Raw genomic sequence first — 21,719 nt, forward strand, 5'->3', positions numbered from 1 at the left:
TTTTATCAACAGGTTGACATGTAGTAAATGACATCACAATGACATCTCCTCAGAGTTGAGATCATCTGTTCACATTATTTAACATGGTGACATGGTGCTGCTAGTGATAGAAAACATTAAGAGACAGGATACAGGCGGTGGAGTTTGCACAAAGTTTACGTACAACATTATATTGAACTAGGTAGAGTGAGCATAGAGCTAAAAGCTATAAGCACGGGGAAGAACATTTTCAGATGGGGGTCTATAACATCCAATCACTTAGGTTTACAGCAGCTGACAGTTGTAACTTCATCGATACTAACTCAAACTGCCTTTTTCAGATAAAGACATCATCTCTGTACAGATGTAGGATCTGAAATTGATCACTCTGTTGCAGGAAAACTAAAATTTGTAGTGTATTTGATGTTTTAAAAGGCTTCTGAAGTTTGTCATTTCCACTTTCCACTTTAAAATGTTAATTATAATCCACATAATTTTTATGCTGTAGTAAACTGTCTCAAATTAATATCCTACATCTGTAGCAAATACCTGTCTTTCATGTATTCTCCTTTGACCGTTTGACATCTTTTATTTACTGTTGTTTAGGCTGGTTGAATGAGTTGTCTATGTAAGCTACTTCATCTGCCAGAAAACAGGCGGCTGCACCAGTGACTGTAAGTTATGTGATTTCCTCATATGAAATTAAAAGTATGTTTGTAGCCTACGCAGTTACAAAATGGCTGTTGAAACTGTGACACATATTTCTCTGTAACATTAAATACATGTGTTGGTATGTAGGAAAGACGGGCAGACTCTCGTAGGTCTAGGCTACCTACAAACTATTATAAGGCTATGATCACTTATCATGATGACAAACCTGTTGGTCTCTATGAACCGATCTGAACAGGTTTAGACTGGTCATCTATGATATGTAGGTTATATACAGTACATTCTCTGTCCTGCTACTGGTAGGACTATAACATTATGTGAACTGATCTGAACAGGTTTAGACTGGTCATCTATGATATGTAGGCTATAGCCGAGGTATATACCTGATCTGCATATCACTAACAACCCACTATTATACATTATAACCTAGTCTACTTTACATAATATAACATCTACATATCACTAACAACCCACTACTATACATTATAACCTAGTCTACTTTACATAAGATAACATATACATATCACTAACAACCCACTATTATACATTATAACCTAGTCTACTTTACATAATATAACATATCACTAACAACCCACTACTATACATTATAACCTAGCCTACTTTACATAATATAACATCTAGATATCACTAACAAACCCACTACTATACATTATAACCTAGTCTACTTTACATAATATAACATCTACATATCACTAACAACCCACTACTATACATTATAACCTAGTCTACTTTACATAATATAACATCTACATATCACTAACGACCACTATTATACATTATAACCTAGAGTACTTTACATAATATAACATCTAGATATCACTAACAAACCCACTACTATACATTATAACCTAGTCTACTTTACATAATATAACATCTACATATCACTAACAAACCCACTACTATACATTATAACCTAGCCTACTTTACATAATATAACATCTAGATATCACTAACAAACCCACTACTATACATTATAACCTAGTCTACTTTACATAATATAACATCTACATATCACTAACAACCACTACTATACATTATAACCTAGTCTACTTTACATAATATAAAATCTCTTACTTGTTGCAAACCTTTCTGAATGGATCAATGATTTCCCCCTCAGATCAATCATGTCCGTTTTAGCCCTTCTGTCTACATTCTCAGACACGTTTAGAAAATAACAGATTGAAAGACAATAAACAGCCTTCTTTTAATGAATATAATTAATGGTGAGACATGACCTTGTGTTGCTGTACTGTCTATAACTACCTTAACAAACAGTGACTTATTATTATTATTATTATTGTTGCTGTACTGTCTATAACTACCTTAACAAACAGTGACTTATTATTATTATTATTGACAGTTACCATGGAGATGAAATGTCACAACTACATGTTCATGTGATGCATTAAATCACCTGACTGTTTCTATGTCTGTTAGTAAATGTTTTATTTCTCAAAGAGATAATGAATTCATGAGAACAATTGACATTCAATAATTAGTTGTCACCGTGTTAACCACAACCAACATGTTGGATCTCTGTTTAGTTATCACTGTGTTAACCACAACCAACATGTTGGATCTCTGTTTAGTTGTCACTGTGTTAACCACAACCAACATGTTGGATCTCTGTTTAGTTGTCACTGTGTTAACCTCAACCAACATGTTGGATCTCTGTTTAGTTGTCACTGTGTTAACCACAACCAACATGTTGGATCTCTGTTTAGTTGTCACTGTGTTAAACACAACCAACATGCTGGATCTCTGTTTAGTTGTCACTGTGTTAACCACAACCAACATGTTGGATCTCTGTTTAGGGGTCAGTGTGTTAACCCCAACCAACATGCTGGATCTCTGTTTAGTTGTCACTGTGTTAACCACAACCAACATGTTGGATCTCTGTTTAGTTGTCACTGTGTTAACCACAACCAACATGTTGGATCTCTGTTTAGTTGTCACTGTGTTAACCACAACCAACATGTTGGATCTCTGTTTAGTTGTCACTGTGTTAACCCCAACCAACATGCTGGATCTCTGTTTAGGGGACAGTGCTCTAAAATGAGTCTCTCTGGGGAGAGAGAGGAGGGGGGCCCTGCCTCTAAAATGCATCTGTCTGGGGGACATGACACCAAAGCTAAGAGGTAAGATGACAATTTTATGAAGAATTTATTACGTTTATTTTCAAAATAAATAGCTATTTTAAGATGAATGCACTTACTGTAAATCTCTCTGGATAAGAGCATCTACTAAATCAGGGGTTCTCAATCCGGGGTCTGTGGAGGTACTGCAGGGGTTCTCAATCCAGGGTCTGTGGAAGTACTGCAATGGTTCTCAATCCAGGGTGTGTGGAGGTACTGCAGGGGTTCTCAATCCGGGGTCTGTGGAGGTACTGCAGGGGTTCTCAATCCGGGGTCTGTGGAGGTACTGCAGGGGTTCTCAATCCGGGGTCTGTGGAGGTACTGCAGGGGTTCTCAATCCGGGGTCTGTGGAGGTACTGCAGGGGTTCTCAATCCGGGGTCTGTGGGGGTACTGCAGGGGTTCTCAATCCGGGGTCTGTGGAGGTACTGCAGGGGTTCTCAATCCGGGGTCTGTGGAGGTACTGCAGGGGTTCTCAATCCGGGGTCTGTGGAGGTACTGCAGGGGTTCTCAATCCGGGGTCTGTGGAGGTACTGCAGGGGTTCTCAATCCGGGGTCTGTGGAGGTACTGCAGGGGTTCTCAATCCGGGGTCTGTGGAGGTACTGCAGGGGTTCTCAATCCGGGGTCTGTGGAGGTACTGCAGGGGTTCTCAATCCGGGGTCTGTGGAGGTACTGCAGGGGTTCTCAATCCGGGGTCTGTGGAGGTACTGCAGGGGTTCTCAATCCGGGGTCTGTGGAGGTACTGCAGGGGTTCTCAATCCGGGGTCTGTGGAGGTACTGCAGGGGTTCCACGGCACCCTGACTGTACTCGTTGCAATGTAAGACATTTGATAGAATTTTCACGACACGACCACTTTTCCTACTCTTAATTATTGACTAATATAATGGAATGCATATTTTTTTAATCAATTCTGATCGTTGTTACAAGCAGAATTTGGACAATATTACCGTTATATCAACACACTCTTCACACCCGTTTAACAACTCTAAATATCTTTGGCATAGTAGCATCAAGTCCCTTGCCAATAATGTTGCCTACAATGTTCATTTTCATCGAACACATATTACACCCTAGATGCCTTCAATTGCCCAATTTATAGCCATGCCCAATTTAGGATTATTATTTAACAACGTGATGTTGCTCTCCAAAGGGAGAACTTGAAATAACATGATGTAGATAATTAAATAATCAAAAGAAAAACGTGTTTATTATACACTCTTAGAAAAGAAGGTTCCTTATAGAACCAAAAAGGCTTCTATCACTTCCTTAATATATGGAACCACTAAAAGTTATATATATTTTTTGGTTCAGTGAAGAAGAACCTCTAGAGTTCTGATCAACGAAAGGTTCATGTTTTGAGGATGTGAACCCAGCAGGCCTCCAGTGGTCAGATCAATTCCGCCTGTTTTTTCCAGCGCCGGCCAGGGATTCGAACAAGCCACCGTTCAGCCACAGCTCCAACTCCTTAGCCGCTCAGCAAAAACCTTGAGTTAATCTTCAGAAATAAACATGAGTTAATCTGCCAAAATGAAGACAAAATGCTTTAGGTACATACATGGTATCACTTGTTATTCATAAGTATTATACATAAATCATTGCAAAAAGCACAAGACCTACTGTTGCATGTAATGTAGGTCTATATTATGTATGGATTGATCATATAGAAATATTTAAACATTATTTTTAACTACTACAAAGCAATTACATGTGGCGCAGGAACCACTGACTCACTGCATGATTCTATAGTATTATCAAGACACCTGCTGTTAACTCTTAACTTCTTAGGACAGCTCACGAGGTGTCCAAAATATCTGCTGACTAGGTGGGACTAGAGACTTCATGCATAGCTTTAATTTCTACCCATAAGTGTAAAATGCCTTTATTCTCAGCACTTATACGACCAATTTTCTACTCTGAGACACTTTGGCGATATGGGCCCAGATCTCAAAATATTGTTTAAAAAAAACTTAGAATGTTTCTTTAATATAATAATAAAAAATGAATATTACTAATGTAACCCACTGTAAAGACTGGGTTTAGTTGATTGTGTTGCACTGCTCATGTCCGCGTTCTGGAACTGTCCGCGTCCACGTACAGAACTGTCCGCGTCCACGTACAGAACTGTCCGCGTCCCCGTACAGAACTGTCCGCGTCCCCGTACAGAACTGTCCGCGTCCCCGTACAGAACTGTCCGCGTCCCCGTACAGAACTGTGTCCACGTACGGTGTGGCGCCAATCATATTGTCCGGTTACGCGCAGAGTTGGCTGAGGTGCTCTTGGGGAATAACGACGGAGTTTGTTACAGTGTTGAAACGCCAAATATTATTGGTCAATTTGCTTTTTGCTTAATGGTCAGGGACAGGATAAGTGTAGTCAGATCCGTTTCACTCGCTATTCTTGTTTCATTTTGTGGTTCACCGGATTCGTCATCATCATCGAGACGACGGACAGACGAACGACTTGCTAGCTAGCCAAGCTAGGTAAGCTAGCTCGCTACTATACCAGCAGCATCCTAGTTATCCTATCCTCCCTCTCTCGTTGGCGGATGCTGGCTACCTCTGTCCGGTTCTCCTCTCTTCACTAGATGGACAGTAACTTTAGTGTTTAACTTGTTAGGCCTAGCGGAACCCCTCGACAACATCCGCTGAAAAGGCAGAGCGCGAAATTCAAAAATATATTTTAGAAATATTTAACTTTCATACATTCACAAGTGCAATACACCAAATTAAAGCTTGACTTATTGTTAATCTACCCATCATGTCCGATTTCAAAAAGGCTTAACAGCGAAAGCACACCATATGATTATGTTAGGTCAGCACTTGGTCACAAAAACACATACAGCCATTTTCCAGCCAAAGACAGGAGTCACAAAAAGCAGAAATAGAGAAAAAAATATTCACTAACCTTTGATCATCTTCATCAGATGACACTCATAGGACTTCATGTTACACAATACATGTATGTTTTGTTCGATAAAGTTCATATCTATATCCAAAAATCTTTGGATTTTACATTTGCGCGTTATGTTCAGTAATGTTGTGCCTCGAAAACATCCGGCGAATTTGCAGAGAGCCACATCAATTTACAGAAATACTCATAATAAACATTGATAAAAGAAACAAGTATTTTAAACATGGATATTTAGATAAACTTCTCCTTAAGGCAACCGCTGTGTCAGATTTCAAAAAAGCTTTACGGAAGAAACAAACCATGCAATAATCTGAGTACAGCGCTCAGACACAAAATCAAGCCATACAGATACCCGTCATGTTGTGAAAGTCAGAAATAGCGTTATAAATCTTCACTTACCTTTGATGATCTTCATCAGAATGCACTCCCAGGAATCCCAGTTCCACAATAAATGTTTGTTTTGTTCTATAAAGTCCATCATTTATGTCCAAATACCTCCTTTTGTTAGCGCGTTTAGTTCATAAATCCAAACTCACGAGGCAAGGTAAGTCCAGTCGAAAGTTCAGACGAAAAGTCAAAAAAGTTATATTACAGTTCGTAGAAACATGTCAAACAATGTATAGAATCAATCTTTATGATGTTTTTAATATAAATCTTCAATAATGTTCCAACCAGACAATTCCTTTGTCTTTAGAAATGTAATGGAACGCAGGTCGCTCTCACGTGTGCACGCGTGATCAGCTCATGGCATTCTGCCAGACACCTGGCTCAAACAGCTCTTATTAGCCCCCACTTCACATTAGAAGCCTCAAACAAGGTTCTAAAGACTGTTGACATCTACTGGAAGCGTTAGGAAGTGCAATATGACCCCAAAGACAATGTATATTCGATAGGCAATGAGTTGAAAACCTACAAACCTCGGATTTCCCACTTCCTGGTTGGATTTTTCTCAGGTTTTCGCCTGCCATATGAGTTCTGTTATACTCACAGACATCATTCAAACTGTTTTAGAAATTTCAGAGTGTTTTCTATCCAAATCTACTAATAATATGCTCTGTGTCCATGGACCAACCTTTTGAATATTATTTTCGGGGCGACTCAAGTAGGTTGGACACATGATATTTTTTTACTTTCTCAGCTGCCTCACCAATGTCTGTAAGTGAATTAATAACTTTAATTGCTAAATATTTCCAATAGATGGCAGCATAAGACCATGAAGCATCAGTTATAGACTACAAGCAGCAATATGATTGACATAAAATAGCATGCAACCACAGACTATATGTCCCATGATTTTCTAAAATGGTCACTCATTACTTTAGTTAGCTATATATCTTGTATTAGGGCTGTGTTGCTTTTGGGAGAGCAAAAAATAGTGACTAGCAGGTATTGTAAATAATCACTAGTCAGAACCTCAACCTCAGTATACATGCATTATAAAAAATCATCTTAATATCTGATATTGCGAGGTAACAACCTCGGAAAAGAAAAGATGAGAGTGCGTCTTCCAGCTCGCCAATAAATGACATAATGAAATCCTCACTGTTAGTAAATTTACCTCAACATGCCCCTCATTTGCTCGAGAAGGCAGAGTGGGTCGATGCTGGTTGATGAATTTGACAATGAATATGCAAGGAAAATACGTTTTTCTCGACTGAATTAATGTTCAGTATAATTTCAAAACATGAGCATAAAAACAGGCAATAATAACCATGAATCATATTTATATTACTTCACAGTAATCTGTTAAATGCCTTTTCAGTCCTTCCTCTTGCGTTAGCAGTGTGGAAAGGGACAGAAAGAAGCGCACAGGAGTTTTCCTGTGAGGGGGAGTGGTGGTGTATCCAGGGAGGAGACTAAACTAATCTACTGAAATGTCATTTGTGGTCTTATGCTGCCATCCATTGGAATTATATAGCAACTGCAGTAGTACTGAATAATGTGTAATTCCTTACTAAAGTTAAGCTGGACAATAGAACGAGTCAAAGTTCACCCAAGGCTGAGAAAACGGCCGCAGAGCCTGTTTTGACTGGAGTGATGCTAAGCTGGAACACTAGTGTGAGCCCATAGCAAATGAATGGAATCGAACGTTCGCAGAGCCTGTTTTGACTGGAGTGAAGCTTGGAATTCCATTTAGCCTAAATGGCACCAAAAAATGAATCCCTCTTTATTTTACCCAACAATCTGTTTTTAGGACGAAACTGAAATATAACAACTCGTGTAGAAAGTTAACATCCGCACCTCGATGGTGCCAAGTGTGCCTATGTCTGCATAACGAGGACGTAGGGAAAAAATGTCAACTTCTGACTATTTCTGGTTTTGCGTTTGATGACAACGAGATACACTGTCCAGCCTTCATAATCCATCATTCGAAAGAGGAGATTCTCATGATCTAACAATCTAAATATACACATTGTGAGATATTTGGCGAAATATACCAGCATGCTTCTCCATAGGAAATCAATGGGGGGAGCTCAGCATTCCACTGGTTGATCTGGTCCTGTAGAAGCTCTGTGTCTGGGCCGGTGGTGGTGTAGCTGGGGGACAGCTCCTTCTCCATAGGAAATCAATGGGGGGAGCTCAGCGTTCCAAGGGCAAAATAAATTTCTGGCGTTTGATGACAATGAGATACACTGGCCAGCCTTAGAAAGACTAAAATGGTGTCCAATTTTAAAAATCTAAATATACACATTGCGAGATATTTGGCAAAATAGACAGACATACCCATTTTCCCTATAGCAAACAATGGGACGACCCCAGAGTAACATGAGTCATTTGTTGTTGTTTACATTTTAACTATAAACAACGTGAGCACGTCTCCATTGCCAACTATAGCGAAGCTGCCATTGTGACATAGTACAATAAACTGATATTAGAACGTTGAGAAGGTGAGTTGGTGCCACGGTGTTCAATAAAACTAATAGGAGCTGGCAGGGTGAAAAATGCCCTAAAATAAGGCCTGTTTTTTCGTGATTACTTCCAAACTACGGCAGGCAGCTGGGATATATGGAAATATTATGAAACTGGGCTCCACCGCGGTTGCAATGAACTACTTTTTATTAGAAAAAAGAATTGTTAAAAATATAATCTGTCCAGCCTACTAAAGTAGTAATTACTCAGAATTGCAAAATATAACATTTTCTAGATCATTTTACCACTGACAACCATGAAATGACCACATATTTTAACTTATTAACAATGAAACATACTTAAACCAAAACACCATACATTTAGTTAATTAAATATAAACAATGTATTTAGATGGGTGACATTATCTGCCAAAGTAACAGCCCTGTAGACAAAGAAGAGCTCTCCAGTAGGTACCGAAACATTCAAAGGCCATTTTCTCAAACGTGAGGCTACAAGTTAATCAACTTTCAAAGCAGAATGAGCAACTTTCCCATTGTTCCTCAACTGTAGTGTATGATATACTATTTTCTATCCCTCAGTCTCTACTTATATCCAATGTAAAAAAACACCCTTGCAAATTTTGCTAAACAAGACTGAATCGAGCCAGTAGGTCACATTTGAGAGTCAGGCAGATATATTATTACTGTGTAAAACCTAGCAGTTCTACTGATTTCTCTGAGAGTGAGACAGATATATATTATTGAACAACCCCATGCCATGATTAGATAGTGAAAAAACACACCAATATCTTTCAAAATGTCTTTAAACAATAAAAGCTAATTTACAAACATTTCTGAAAATTAACAAATAACGTTTTGGAATGAAACTCTTATGTTTTCCCGATCTGAGCTCAGAGTAGATGAGAGATGTAATGTTTGTCTCTGTTGTGTTGAAGACCAATAAAGCAGGAGAGACCAGCCTCCCCTGTACCCAGCTGTGTGTCCATGAAGAGTGACTGGTCTATGAGTCGTCCTATAAACTTTAGAGAGGGAGACTTTTCTACTGAACAAAGGTAAGAAGAACTCATGGGTCATGGTCAGTGAGTTAAACAACACTGTCTCTAGTCATTTCTCCTCTCCCATTTCCCCATTTATTTTGCTTGTCTTCATAATCCATAGGCTAATCCTTTTGTCCATTTTCATAGTCCTAAAACAATATTAAACAAACACAATATTCCCTCCCTGTGTGTGTGTGTGTGTGTGTGTGTGTGTGTGTGTGTGTGTGTGTGTGTGTGTGTGTGTGTGTGTGTGTGTGTGTGTGTGTGTGTGTGTGTGTGTGTGTGTGTGTGTGTGTGTGTGTGTGTGTGTGTGTGTGTGTGTGTGTGTGTGTGTGTGTGTGTGTGTGTGTGTGTGCGCTCCCTGGATGAGGAGATGTAATCTCATGTTTTGTCCACAGAAACCAACAGGAGAGATCAGAGTCAGAGATTCTCAGTGGTCAGTCTTCCCAGAGTCATCAAACAGACCTGGCCTCCATATTCAGTGTATGTGGTCCTGTTATGTACATTTGTTTTTGTTTACCTCAAGTAAAGTTGATCTGTCAATCATTCATTAATGTGTTAATGAGAAAGCATTTCTTCTCTTGCTTAACTTATTTACTTTATTTATTTCAGTTGCTTGAAGAGAAAATTATGACATTTGTGAAGAACGAGCTGAAGATGTTCAAGAGGATTCTTAGTCCAGAACTCCCAGAAGGCTTTGAGAGTCAGAAGCAGGATAAGGAAGTGGTGGATGCTGAAGATGAGAAGCAGGAGAGCAGTGCCAGAGAGGGGGCTCTGAAGATCACACTGCACGTCCTGAGGAAAATGAACCAGAAGGAGCTTGCTGACACACTGGAGAAATGTAAGATCTGTCTGACTCATGTTGAATGATGTTTTATAACATTTAAAAGCTGTAGCTAAAGTACAGCTAAAGTAGCTGTGTAACTCAATGATATTGTAGCAGCCTTAACACAACACCTAGTGACCTCATCAAGTAGCAGCAGGGATGTGTTGTGGTGATTAATTTAGAGAGAGACAACATTAATAATACCATCAATAATACCAATAATAATGTAATCAGTCTGTTAAGCGTGTGTAGCGGAGGCAAAGTCAGGTGCAGGAGAGCAAACAGGCGCACTTTAATTCCGTTCCAAATAGACAGCACAATAAAAACATACAAGTGCCAAAACCACGGAAATAACAAAAGTAATGCGCCTGAACAAACCACATAACAATAAACAACACAGACAAAGACATGATGGGAAACAGAGGGCTAAATACATTATTTATTCTCTGTCGCAGCCGGCCGCGACCGGCAGGTCCGTGGGGCGACGCACAATTGGCCTAGCATCGTCCGGGTTAGGGAGGGTTTGGCCGGTAGGGATATCCTTGTCTCATCACGCACCAGCGATACCTGTGGCGGGCCGGGCGCAATGCGCGCTAACCAAGGGAGCCAGATGCACAGTGTTTCCTCCGACACATTGGTGCGGCTGGCTTCCGGGTTGGAGGCGCGCTGTGTTAAGAAGCAGTGCGGCTTGGTTGGGTTGTGCTTCGGAGGACGCATGGCTTTCGACCTTCGTCTCTTCCGAGCCCGTACGGGAGTTGTAGCGATGAGACAAGATAGTAATTTACTAACATTTGGATACCACGAAAATTGGGGGTAAAAAAATAAATAAATACATGACAGATTACGGAATGAAAACCAGGTGTGTATGGGACAAAACAAAACAACTGGACATATGAAAAATGGATCGCCGAACGGCTCCCGAAGACACAGTTAACCCACCGTTCCTAGGCCGTCATTGAAAATAAGAACAGGGAAAGGAGCCGACTTGACACAGTCAGCATTATGAAAACATTTACACATTTATACAGTCAGTTAAGAGAATAAATAATTATAATGTAAAACTTTATAACAGTCCTACAATACTGTAGGCATTAAAACAGACGTAATATTAATATCCTCTGTTATTTCTAGATTCAGATGATCCTGCTGTGATTTGCCAACGTGAACTCAAATCTAATCTAAAGAAGAAGTTTCAATGTGTATTTGAGGGGATCGCTAAACAAGGAAACCCAACACTTCTCAATAAGATCTACACAGAGCTCTACATCACAGAGGGTGGAGCAGGAGAGGTCAATAATGAACATGAGCTGAGACAGATTGAGACAACAACTAGGAAACAAGCAAGACCAGAGACTGCAATCAAATGTAACGACATCTTCAAACCCTTAACTGGACAATACAAACTTATCAGAACTGTGCTGACAAAGGGAGTCGCTGGCATTGGAAAAACAGTCTCTGTGCAGAAGTTCATTCTGGACTGGGCTGAAGGAAAAGCAAATCAGGATGTCCAATTTGTATTTTCATTCCCTTTTCGGGAGCTGAATTTGCTGAAAGGGGACAAACACACTTTCATTGATTTTCTCAATCACTTCTCAATGGAAACCAAACAATCAAGAATCTCCAACTACAACAAGTACAAAGTTCTGTTCATCTTTGATGGTCTGGATGAGTGCCGACTGCCCCTAGACTTCAAGAATAACAAGATCTGTTGGGACGTCACAGAGTCAACCTCAGTGGATGTTCTGCTGACAAATCTCATCAAGGGAAATCTGCTTCCCTCTGCTCTCCTCTGGATAACTACCCGACCTGCAGCAGCCAATAAGATCCCTTCATGGTGTGTTGACCAGGTGACAGAGGTACGAGGGTTCAATGACCCACAGAAGGAGGAGTACTTCAGGAAGAGATTCAGTGATGAGGACATGGCCAGCAGGATCATCTCACACTTAAAGACATCAAGGAGCCTCCACATCATGTGCCACATTCCAGTCTTCTGTTGGATTTCTGCAACAGTCCTTGAACACATCCTGAAACATAAGAGAGAAGAGATGCCCAAGACTCTGACTGAGATGTACACACACCTTGTGGAGTTTCATACCAAACAGAAGAATGAAAAGTATCTTGGGAAAGAAGAGACAGGTCCACTCTGGAATAAAGAGAGCATTCTGTCACTGGGAAAACTGGCTTTTCAACAGCTTGTGAATGGCAATCTGATTTTCTATGAAGAAGACCTGAAGGAGGCTGGCATTGATGTCAATGACGCCTCAGTGTACTCAGGATTGTACACACAGCTCTTTAAAGAGGATTGTGGTCTGTACCAGGACAAGGTGTACTGCTTTGTTCATCTGAGCATTCAGGAGTTTCTGGCTGCTGTATATGTGTTCCTCTCATTCATCAACAGCAATGAGAATCTTATGGACAAACTGCAAACAAAGTCCAGTATATTTTCTTCGCTGTTCAGAGACAAGCCTGAAGTTAATGTCTACAAGAGTGCTGTGGATAAAGCCTTACAAAGTGAGACGGGAAACCTGGACCTTTTCCTCCGCTTCCTTCTGGGCCTCTCACTGGAGTCCAATCAGAAGCACTTACAAGGTCTACTGACAAAGACAAGAAGCAGCTCACAGACCCATGAAGAAACAGTCAAGTACATCAAGAAGAAGATAAGGAAGAATCTCTCTCTGGAGAGGAGCATCAATCTGTTCCACTGTCTGAATGAACTGAATGACCATTCTCTAGTGGAGGAGATCCAAAGCTTCCTGAGCTCAGGAAGTCTCTCAGAAGCCAAACTGTCACATGCACAGTGGTCAGCTCTGGTCTTTGTGTTGCTGACTTCAGAAAAGGAGCTGGATGTGTTTGACCTGAAGAAATACTACAGATCAGAGGAAGGTCTTCTGAGGCTGCTGCCAGTGGTCAAAGCCTCCAGAGTTGTTCTGTGAGTAAATAAAATTATATATAAGAACAAATTATCAGGAAGAAATATTCAGTTTAGAGAAAAATATGTATTATAATACATATATAATATTATATTGAAAAACATATTGAATAAATGCATTGATTTTCACATTAGTATAACATTATGACCATACAATTCTAGGAGACGGAAGATGAATCTATATGTTGTTTGGGAGAATAAACCAAATGCATCTGCCATTGTCCCTCTACACTACTCGTTAATTTAACAATGTGTTTGTGAAGTCATGATCAAATCAAATCAAATGTATTTATATAGCCCTTCGTACATCAGCTGATATCTCAAAGGGCTGTACAGAAACCCAGCCTAAAACCCCCAACAGCAAGCAATGCAGGTGTAGAAGCACGGTGGCTAGGAAAAACTCCCTAGAAAGGCCAAAACTTAGGAAGAAACCTAGAGAGGAACCAGGCTATGAGGGGTGGCCAGTCCTCTTCTGGCTGTGCCGGGTGGAGATTATAACAGAACATGGCCAAGATATTCAAATGATCATAAATGACCAGCATGGTCAAATAATAATAATCACAGTAGTTGTCGAGGGTGCAGCAAGTCAGCACCTCAGGAGTAAATGTCAGTTGGCTTTTCATAGCCGATCATAGCCGATCATTAAGAGTATCTCTACAGCTCCTGCAGTCTCTAGAGAGTTGAAAACAGCAGGTCTTGGACAGGTTGCACATCCGGTGAACAGGTCAGGGTTCCATAGCCGCAGGCAGAACAGTTGAAACTGGAACAGCAGCACAGCCAGGTGGACTGGGGACAGCAAGGAGTCATCATGCCAGGTAGTCCTGAGGCATGGTCCTAGGGCTCAGGTCCTCCGAGAGAGAGAAAGAAAGAGAGAAAGAGAGAATTAGAGAGAGCATACTTAAATTCACACAGGACACCGGATAAGACAGGAAAAGTACTCCAGATATAACAAACTGACCCTAGCCCCCCGACACATAAACTACTGCAGCATAAATACTTGAGGCTGAGACAGGAGGGGTCAGGAGACACTGTGGCCCCATCTGATGATACCCCCGGACAGGGCCAAACAGGAAGGATATAACCCCCCCCACTTTGCCAAAGCACAGCCCCCACACCACTAGAGGGATATCTTCAACCACCAACTTACCATCCTGAGACAAGGCCGAGTATAGCCCACAAAGATCTCCACCACAGCACAAACCAAGGGGGGGCGCCAACCCAGACAGGAAGATCACGTCAGTGACTCAACCCACTCAAGTGACGCACCCCTCCTAGGGACGGCATGAAAGAGCACCAGTAAGCCAGTGACTCAGCCCCTGTAATAGGGTTAGAGGCAGAGAATCCCAGTGGAGAGAGGGGCCCGGCCAGGCAGAGACAGCAAGGGCGGTTCGTTGCTCCAGAGCCTTTCCGTTCACCTTCACACTCCTGGGCCAGACTACACTCAATCATATGACCCACTGAAGAGATGAGTCTTCAGTAAAGACTTAAAAGTTGAGACCGAGTCTGCGTCTCTCACATGGGTAGGCAGACCATTCCATAAAAATGGAGCTCTATAGGACAAAGCCTTGCCTCCAGCTGTTTGCTTAGAAATTCTAGGGACAATTAGGAGGCCTGCGTCTTGTGACCGTAGCGTACGTGTAGGTATGTACGGCAGGACCAAATCGGAAAGATAGGTAGGAGCAAGCTCATGTAATGCTTTGTAGGTTAGCAGTAAAACCTTGAAATCAGCCCTTGCATTAACAGGAAGCCAGTGTAGGGAGGCTAGCACTGGAGTAATATGATAAAAAAATTTTGGTTCTAGTCACTTACTTACTCACTTACTTACTTACTTACTTACTTACTTTATTGTCCCCATGGGGAAATTTTGTTGCAGTGTCATATACACGTTTAAAGTGGCGTTAAATACAAAACAAGATCGACAATACAACTTTCAATAACAGTCACGCACAAAAAAAATAAAATAATAATAGTAAGAAATAAGAAATAAGAAATAAAACATTTAAAACAAAGACTAGCCTGCTGGCCTTACGGGGTCAATGGGAACATTTGCCCGAGCTATTTAAGAGGGATATCACACCTGGCACAAATGATTGTCTCGTTCTATTTTTCCTGCTGAGGGGTGCCCTATACCTGCGCCCAGAGGGGAGTAATTCAAAGTCCTGGTACAGGGGGTGGCTTGGGTCTAAAATGATTTTGTGAGCCTTACGGAGGGCCCTGACCTTAAAAATCTCATCCAGGCCTGTCTGTTTGACTCCAAGTACCTTGCTTGCTGTGGTAATAATCCTTCTCAGCATGTTTCTCTGACTGACAGTGGCATTGCCAAACCAACAAACAATACAAAAAGTTAAAATACTCTCAATAAAGGATTTGTAAAACAGAGTCAATATGTTACAGTCTATATTAAAAGAACCCAACTTTTCTAGAAAGTACAGTCTCTGTTGGCTCTTTTTGTAGATCTGGTCTGTACATTTACTCCACTGAAGCTTACTGTCCAAAAAGACACCCAGAAATGTATATTCCTCTACAATTTCTATATTCTGGCCTCTGATAGATGTTGCAGAGGTAGGTGTTGTACGCTTCCTGAAGTCTATGCACATCTCTTTGGTCTTGTTAGTATTGAGGACCAAGTGTGATTCCTCACACCACTCTACAAAGTCATCTAGGACCGGGCCATGATGTTCCTCGTCATCATGCAACAGGCTGATCAAGGCAGTGTCATCAGCGAACTTAACGAGGTGTCTGTCAGTATGGGAACTAGTACAACTATTAGTGTACAAGATGTACAGAAGTGGGGACAAAACACATCCCTGAGGAGAGCCTGTGTTGGTATTGCGTATATCCGACACATGGGGACCTATTTTGACTCGCTGTGAGCGTTGGCTCAGGAAGTCCAACAGCCACAAAACCAGCCCCCCATCTAAGGAAAAGTCCCGAATGAGTCTCTGTGCCAGAATGTAGGGCTGGATTGTGTTGAAGGCAGAAGAAAAGTCAACAAACAGAACCCTGACATGGGATTTGGCACCTTCTAGATGTCTATAGACCATGTTAAGGAGGGTAAGAATGGCATCATCAACTCCTCTGCTGGTCTGATAGGCAAACTGAAATGGGTCGAGGAGCTTCTGGGTGACACTGAGAATATGACTTTTCACAATTTTCTCAAGGCATTTCATAACTAAGGATGTCAAAGCGACAGGGCGATAGTCATTCAGCACAGAGGGATTCGATACTTTAGGAATTGGTATAATTATAGATTTTTTCCACAATACTGGAACGTGTTGCTGGTTGAGTGAGGATTGAAAAATGTCTGTAAAAACACCAGCCAGTTGTTCAGCATAGTGCTTTAACACATGCCCACTTATTTTGTCTGGGCCTGGGCTTTTGTATGTGTTACATCCCCTGAACAACTTTAGAACATCAGACTGTTGAACAACAACTCTCTCAAACATTTGTAATGATGCTTCCATTTGTTTTACCTCCGACACGAAGTTGTCTGATTCAAATCTTGAGAAGAAAACATTCAGTTCATTAGCCATGTTCTGGCCCTCATATCCCCCAAGGTCAGCACTGGTTTTTCCCCTGCCTATATGGGGGGCGCTAGCCATGGATTTAATCCCTTGCCAGGCCACCCTTGCGTTTCCTGAGGAGAGGGTCCTCTCCACCCTTTGCTTGTATGCCTCCTTGTCCACCAGTATCTGTCTTTTTATCTCACGTTGTACATCTCTTAAAGCCTGTCTATCACCCCCAGCATAAACTGCCTTCTTCCTATCAAGTAGTGATTTTAGATGTTTTGATACCCAAGGCTTGTTGTTAGGGAAGATTTTACAGGTCTTAGTAGGCACAACTGACTCAACACAGAAGTTTACATAGTCTGAAATAACCTCTGTGAGTTCATCCAGATAAGAGCTGCTGTCCTCAAATACCTCCCACATTATACAGTCAAAACACCCCTGGAGACAGTTTTAACTGTGGGTTTCTCCCTCTCCAGGAGGCGACAGTAAGTTGGCCTAAGGTAGACCACATTGTGGTCTGATGTCCCCAGAGGAGGTCTGGTGGTGGCAGAGAACGCCTTTGATATTGTCCATAGCACAAATCAAGAGTCCTATTTTTCCTAGTGTGACATTTCACATTCTGATGGTATGTGCGCAAGACTTTGCGCAAGGTACAGTTGTTAAAATCCCCTAAAATAAATTTGGGTGCGTCGGGGGAGATGGATTCCAGTTTCTGTGACAGATTATAAATAATCTCTGATGCCTTTGTTATATTAGCTTTTGGTTGAATGTACACAACGGTAACAAACAATTGGGGGAACTCACGGGGCAGATAGTAAGGTCGTAGTGACACAGAAAGCAGTTCAATGTCGGGGGTACAGAGTCGATCTCTTACCAGGATCGATTTACACCACTGGTCCCTGACAAGCAGGCAGACGCCCCCGCCGTGAAGTTTCCCTGTGACTGTCAGATCGCGGTCCGCTCTGACCAGGGTGAAGCCGGCGGGCTCCACTTCTCTGTCCGGCACTCTATCATCCAGCCAAGTCTCAGTAAATGCCAGCAAACAGGCCTCCCGATATTCGTGTTGGAAGCGCAGATTCGCTGACAACTCATCCGCTTTCCCCCTCATTAATCAGCAAGGTGGTGGGTAAGGGAAGTTTGTTCTTAAAGTCGTTGTCTGATTCCCCCGCGTTTTCCACGTTTGCATTTGGGTTTGTAATCCACTCGCAGACAATCAGGTATTAGATGGGCCATTGGGATATCCATCGCGTTCGTATTTGAGTTGCATTGTAGTAAAAACTCCCTGCTGTATTGGATTCTGCTGCCAGCAGCGTTTTCATTATTTAGTCCGTTCGTAGCGGGTATGTACACGATCAACAAGATCAGTCCAACACCCCACCACTGGAAATCCATGGTTGGCAGAATGTTTGTAAACTAAGTGTACAAATTAAAAACATAAAATAACGCCACACCAAACGTCACACACACTGCAGGTCGCAACAGAGCCGCGCCCATTATACCTCCGTAGGTATAATTCCCGATTATAGATCGGGAATTATAGTCAGGATTCTAGCAGCCGTATTTAACACTAACTGAAGTTTATTTAGTGCTTTATCCGGGTAGCCGGAACGTAGAGCATTGCAGTAGTCTAACCTAGAAGTAACAAATGCATGGATTAATTTTTCTGCATAATTTTTGGACAGAAAATTTCTGATTTTTGCAATGTTACGTAGATGGAAAAAAGCTGTCCTTGAAACAGTCTTGATATGTTCGTCAAAAGAGAGATCAGGGTCCAGAGTAACGCCGAGGTCCTTCACAGTTGTATTTGAGACGACTTTACAACCATCAATATTAATTGCCAGATTCAACAGAAGATCTCTTTGTTTCTTGGGACCTAGAACATGCATCTCTGTTTTGTCCGAGTTTAAAAGTAGAACGTTTTCAGCCATCCACTTCCTTATGTCTGAAACACAGGCTTCTAGTGAGGGCAATTTTGTGGCTTCACCATGTTTCATTGAAATGTACAGCTGTGTGTCATCCGCATAGCAGTGAAAGTTAACATTATGTTTTCGAATGACATCCCCAAGAGGTAAAATATATAGTGAAAACAATAGTGGTCCTAAAACGGAACCTTGAGGAACACCGAAATGTACAGTTGATTTGTCAGAGGACAAACCATTCACAGAGAAAAACTGATATTTTTCCGAAAGATAAGATATAAACCAGGCCAGAACTTGTCCGTGTAGACCAATTTAGGTTTCCAATCTCTCCAAAAGAATGTGGTGATCGATGGTATCAAAGGCAGCACTAAGGTCTAGGAGCACGAGGACAGATGCAGAGCCTCGGTCTGACGCCATTAAAAGGTCATTTACCACCTTCACAAGTGCAGTCTCAGTGCTATGATGGGTCTAAAACCAGACTGAATCATTTCGTATACATTGTTTGTCTTCTGGAAGGCAGTGAGTTGCTGCGCAACAGCTTTTTCAAAAAAAATTGATAGGAATGGAAGATTCGATATAGGCCGATAGTTTTTTATATTTTCTGGGTCAAGGTTTGGCTTTTTCAAGAGAGGCTTTATTACTGCCACTTTTAGTGAGTTTGGTACACATCCGGTGGATAGAGAGCTGTTTATTATGTTCAACATAGGAGGGCCAAGCACAGGAAGCAGCTCTTTCAGTAGTTTAGTTGGAATAGGGTCCAGTACGCAGCTTGAAGGTTTAGAGGCCTGATTATTTTCATCATAGAGGCCATGATTATTTTCATCATTGTGTCAAGAGATATAGTACTAAAACACTTGAGTGTCTCTCTTGATCCTAGGTCCTGGCAGAGCTGTACAGACTCAGGACAGCTGAGCTTTGGAGGAATACGCAGATTTATTAAAATACCCTCAAATAAAATGTGACATTATATATTGTCACCTCATATGAAACATTTGATCTGAAATCCAAAATGCTGGAGTATAGAGCCACATTTAAAATGTTAGCTTCACTGTCAAAGTAGATATGGTGTGGACTGTATACTCAATACAATCTAAATCTGATACCTCACTGTCTGTCTTTTGACTGATACTGCTTTTTACTCTGGTCTGGTCAGTCTACTCAAATATTTGTACTATACATGTTTCTATCTGCAGGCAATACTTTGATCATTTGTCATATTTAATGATACATTCATTTATGAATATATATGGCAGGTTTCAGGACGCTGATGTATCTGAATATGTTGAAAAAATATACTGCCACTATTTTCACCACCAAAGAATATCAGTGTGATTTTAATATGATTTGACTCTTTGCAGGCTGTCAGGGTGTCTAGTCACAGAGGAGGCTGTGCTTCTCTGGTCTCAGCTCTGAGGTCAAACCCAACACATTATTTGTGCACAGGTTACAGTGTAAGCAGGGAAAGCTAAGCGTAACATTTTAATACAACCTGTCTGTCATTGTATTTCTTCTGTGTTGGCAGACTCACTGGCTGTAAACTCACAGACACATCCTGTAAAGTGTTGGCCTCAGTTCTCAGTTCAAACCCCTCACACCTGAGAGAGCTGGACCTGAGTAACAATGACCTGAAGGATTCAGGAGTGAAGCTGCTCTCTGCTGGACTGGGGAATCCCCACTGTAAACTGGAGACTCTGAGGTCAGTATTCCTGTAGTTGGTCAACAAGTATTTGTATTTGTATTGTATTTATTATGGATCCCCATTAGTTCCTGCCAAAGCAGCAGCTACTCTTCCTGGGGTCCAGCAAAATTAAGGCAGTTTATACAATTTTACAACATTACAATACAATCACAGATTTCACAACACACTGATTTCACAACACAACCCTCAGGCCCCTACCACATATCTACAGTACTAAATCCATGTTTATAGTGAGTATGTTGTTGTGTGTGTGTGTGTGTGTGTGTGTGTGTGTGTGTGTGTGTGTGTGTGTGTGTGTGTGTGTGTGTGTGTGTGTGTGTGTGTGTGTGTGTGTGTGTGTGTGTGTGTGTGTGTGTGTGTGTGTGTGTGCCAATGTGTGTATCTCTTCACAGGCCCCACTGTTCCATAAGGTGTTTTTTTAATCATTTTTTAAAAACAAATTTTACTGCTTGCGTCAGTTACTTGATATAGAATATAGTTCCATGTAGTCATGGCTCTATGTAGTACTGGGTGTCTCCCATAGTCTATTCTGGACTTGGGGACTGTGAAGAGACCTCTTGTGGCATGTCTTGTGGGGTATACATGGGTGTCCGAGCTGTGAGCTAGTTGTTTAAAAAGACAGCTCGGTACATTCAGAATGTCAGCACATTTTACAAATACTGGTAGTGATGAAGTCAATCTCTCCTCCACTTTCAGGCAGGAGAGATTGACATGCATATTATTAATGTTAGCTCTCTTTATACATCCAAGGGTCAACCGTGCTGCCCTGTTCTGAGCCAATTGCAACTTTACTAAATCCTTTTTTGTGGCACCTGACCACACGAATGAACAGTAGTCAAGATGCAATAAAAATAATGCCTGTAGGACCTGCCTTGTTGATAGTGTTGTTAAGAAGGTAGAAACTAGGGCCTGTAGGACCTGCATTGTTGATAGTGCTGTTAAGAAGGTAGAAACTAGGGCCTGTAGGACCTGCCTTGTTGATAGTGCTGTTAAGAAGGTAGAAACTAGGGCCTGTAGGACCTGCCTTGTTGATGGTGTTGTTAAGAATGTAGAAACTAGGGCCTGTAGGACCTGCCTTGTTGATAGTGTTGTTAAGAAGGTAGAAACTAGGGCCTGTGGGACCCGCCTTGTTGATAGTGTTGTTAAGAAGGTAGAAACTAGGCCCTGTAGGACCTGCCTTGTTGATGGTGTTGTTAAGAATATAGAAACTAGGGCC

At 41.4% G+C, this 21,719-nt stretch overlaps 2 protein-coding genes and 1 long non-coding RNA gene across 3 annotated transcripts in view; 1 reads left to right on the top strand and 2 right to left on the bottom strand.

The window, feature by feature from the left end:
• LOC139569930 (uncharacterized) overlaps positions 1–21,719 on the bottom strand; it is an 823,452-nt gene that overhangs the window by 671,778 nt on the left and 129,955 nt on the right. The window lies entirely within an intron of this gene.
• LOC139539816 (NLR family CARD domain-containing protein 3-like) overlaps positions 1–21,719 on the bottom strand; it is a 446,707-nt gene that overhangs the window by 285,721 nt on the left and 139,267 nt on the right. The window lies entirely within an intron of this gene.
• Positions 540–21,234, top strand: LOC139542508 (NLR family CARD domain-containing protein 3-like). Its single transcript, XM_071348448.1, has 7 exons — positions 540–653; positions 2,709–2,807; positions 9,520–9,636; positions 10,020–10,104; positions 10,234–10,462; positions 11,579–13,376; positions 20,327–21,234. The coding sequence occupies exons 2-7, from the start codon at positions 2,725–2,727 to the stop codon at positions 20,514–20,516; spliced, it is 2,502 nt and encodes an 833-aa protein (XP_071204549.1). The 5' UTR covers positions 540–653; positions 2,709–2,724; the 3' UTR covers positions 20,517–21,234.

This window comes from Salvelinus alpinus, chromosome 1 (genome assembly GCF_045679555.1).
Source record: "Salvelinus alpinus chromosome 1, SLU_Salpinus.1, whole genome shotgun sequence".
NCBI classification, from domain to species: Eukaryota; Metazoa; Chordata; class Actinopteri; order Salmoniformes; family Salmonidae; genus Salvelinus; species Salvelinus alpinus.